At 61.9% G+C, this 1,384-nt stretch overlaps 1 protein-coding gene across 1 annotated transcript in view; it reads right to left on the reverse strand.

Moving 5' to 3' along the window:
- Window positions 1-1,384, reverse strand: part of LOC102257086 (tetratricopeptide repeat protein 38) — a 9,107-nt gene that overhangs the window by 2,385 nt on the left and 5,338 nt on the right. The window contains exons 4-5 of the mRNA XM_014533175.1: window positions 1,271-1,309; window positions 130-211 (exon numbers count right to left, since the gene is read on the reverse strand). Coding sequence (XP_014388661.1) covers window positions 130-211; window positions 1,271-1,309 — 121 coding nt within the window. The remainder of the gene's footprint in view (window positions 1-129; window positions 212-1,270; window positions 1,310-1,384) is intronic.

Genomic DNA, 1,384 nt, shown 5'->3' on the forward strand with positions numbered 1-1,384 from the left:
GCGGGGGGGGGGGGGGGGGGGGGGGGGGGTGTCCCAGGACCTGCAGCGGGAGGGGAAGGTGGCGAGGCCTGTCCCCTCACCATGCGGGAGGGGAGGGTGGGGACCAAGGGGGGAGCAGGGAGCCGGCACCTTCCATCTGCAGCCGGTACAGCATGGAGCAGCTGTCCACCACGTCCAGCATGGCGCCACTGGCCCGCAGGCTGGGGAGGATCTGGAAGGCAGGGTGGGCGGGGCCTCAGCAGCTCAAGTCCCCACCCCCCTCGTCCCCTCCCTGCCCCCCACACCAGGCACAGACCTGGGGGAGTGTGTGCGGACCCGGCATCCGCCACCTCCCACCCCAGCCGTGGACCCCGCTCCCGGACCCGCGTCTGCCCGTCCGCGGTTCTAGAAGGCTGGTCTCCACCTCGCGGGCCACGGCTCTCAGCACCCTTCCGCTCTCGCCACAAAGCCCTGACAGCGCGAAGGAAAAGGTCCCGACTGTCTTCCCTGGTGCTCAGACCCCACACACTTGTCTGACCTCAGGCCTCTGTCCTGAGGCCCGTACTGGGCTGCCTGGAGCTGGGAGTTAGGCTTTTTATTCTCTGAAAAGCATATCCAGCCCGGCCGGCGTGGCTCAGTGGTTGAGCATCGACCTATGAACCAGGAGGTCACGGTTCCATTCCCGGTCGGGGCACAGGCCCGGGTTTCGGGCTCAATCCCCAGTGTGGGGCGTGCAGGAGGCAGCCAATCCATGGTTCTCTCTCATCATTGGGGTTCCCCCCCCTCTCCCTTCCTCTCTGAAATCAATAAAAAGATATCTTTTAAAAGCACATCTAGGGGCGGGGCGAGGAGCGGGCAGTTAGTGCTCAGGGAGCACCGGGTGTGAGTTGGGAAGATGAAGAAGTTCTGGAGACGATGGTGGGCCAGATGCACACCAATGCGAACGGACTCGATGCCACAGACCTGGACACCTAAAGGTGGTCAAAATGGCCGGTTTTAGGTTCCATACGTTTTTCCACAATAAAAAATTCCTATCGGATCAATGGAGAAGAGGCAGGGATTTCAGAGACCACCAAGGTGTAATTCCACCACTGCCCGCAAGGGGGCACTGCCGACCCACGGTCTTCATCCCGCCACGCGGCCCGGGGACATTCACCGGGTCTTACACAGACTGTGTTCTGCTCCAGCGGTTGGTTGTTTCTGGCCGGGGCAGCCGTGATGGGCTCAAAGGTCTAGAGACTAAAAGCCAAATTGCCGCAATAAACCGAACCGTGTGCAAACAGGGACTTACGTGGTCGTCGTAAATGGTCAGCGCGGCCTCATACTCGCCCTGGAAAAGCGAAGTTCCCGTGGTTACTGCCGAGAGGGTGAGGTGTGATCGGAGGAATGACCGGGGAACGCGCCA

The sequence above is a fragment of the Myotis brandtii genome, unplaced genomic scaffold, assembly GCF_000412655.1.
Source record: "Myotis brandtii unplaced genomic scaffold, ASM41265v1 scaffold952, whole genome shotgun sequence".
Taxonomy (NCBI): Eukaryota; Metazoa; Chordata; class Mammalia; order Chiroptera; family Vespertilionidae; genus Myotis; species Myotis brandtii.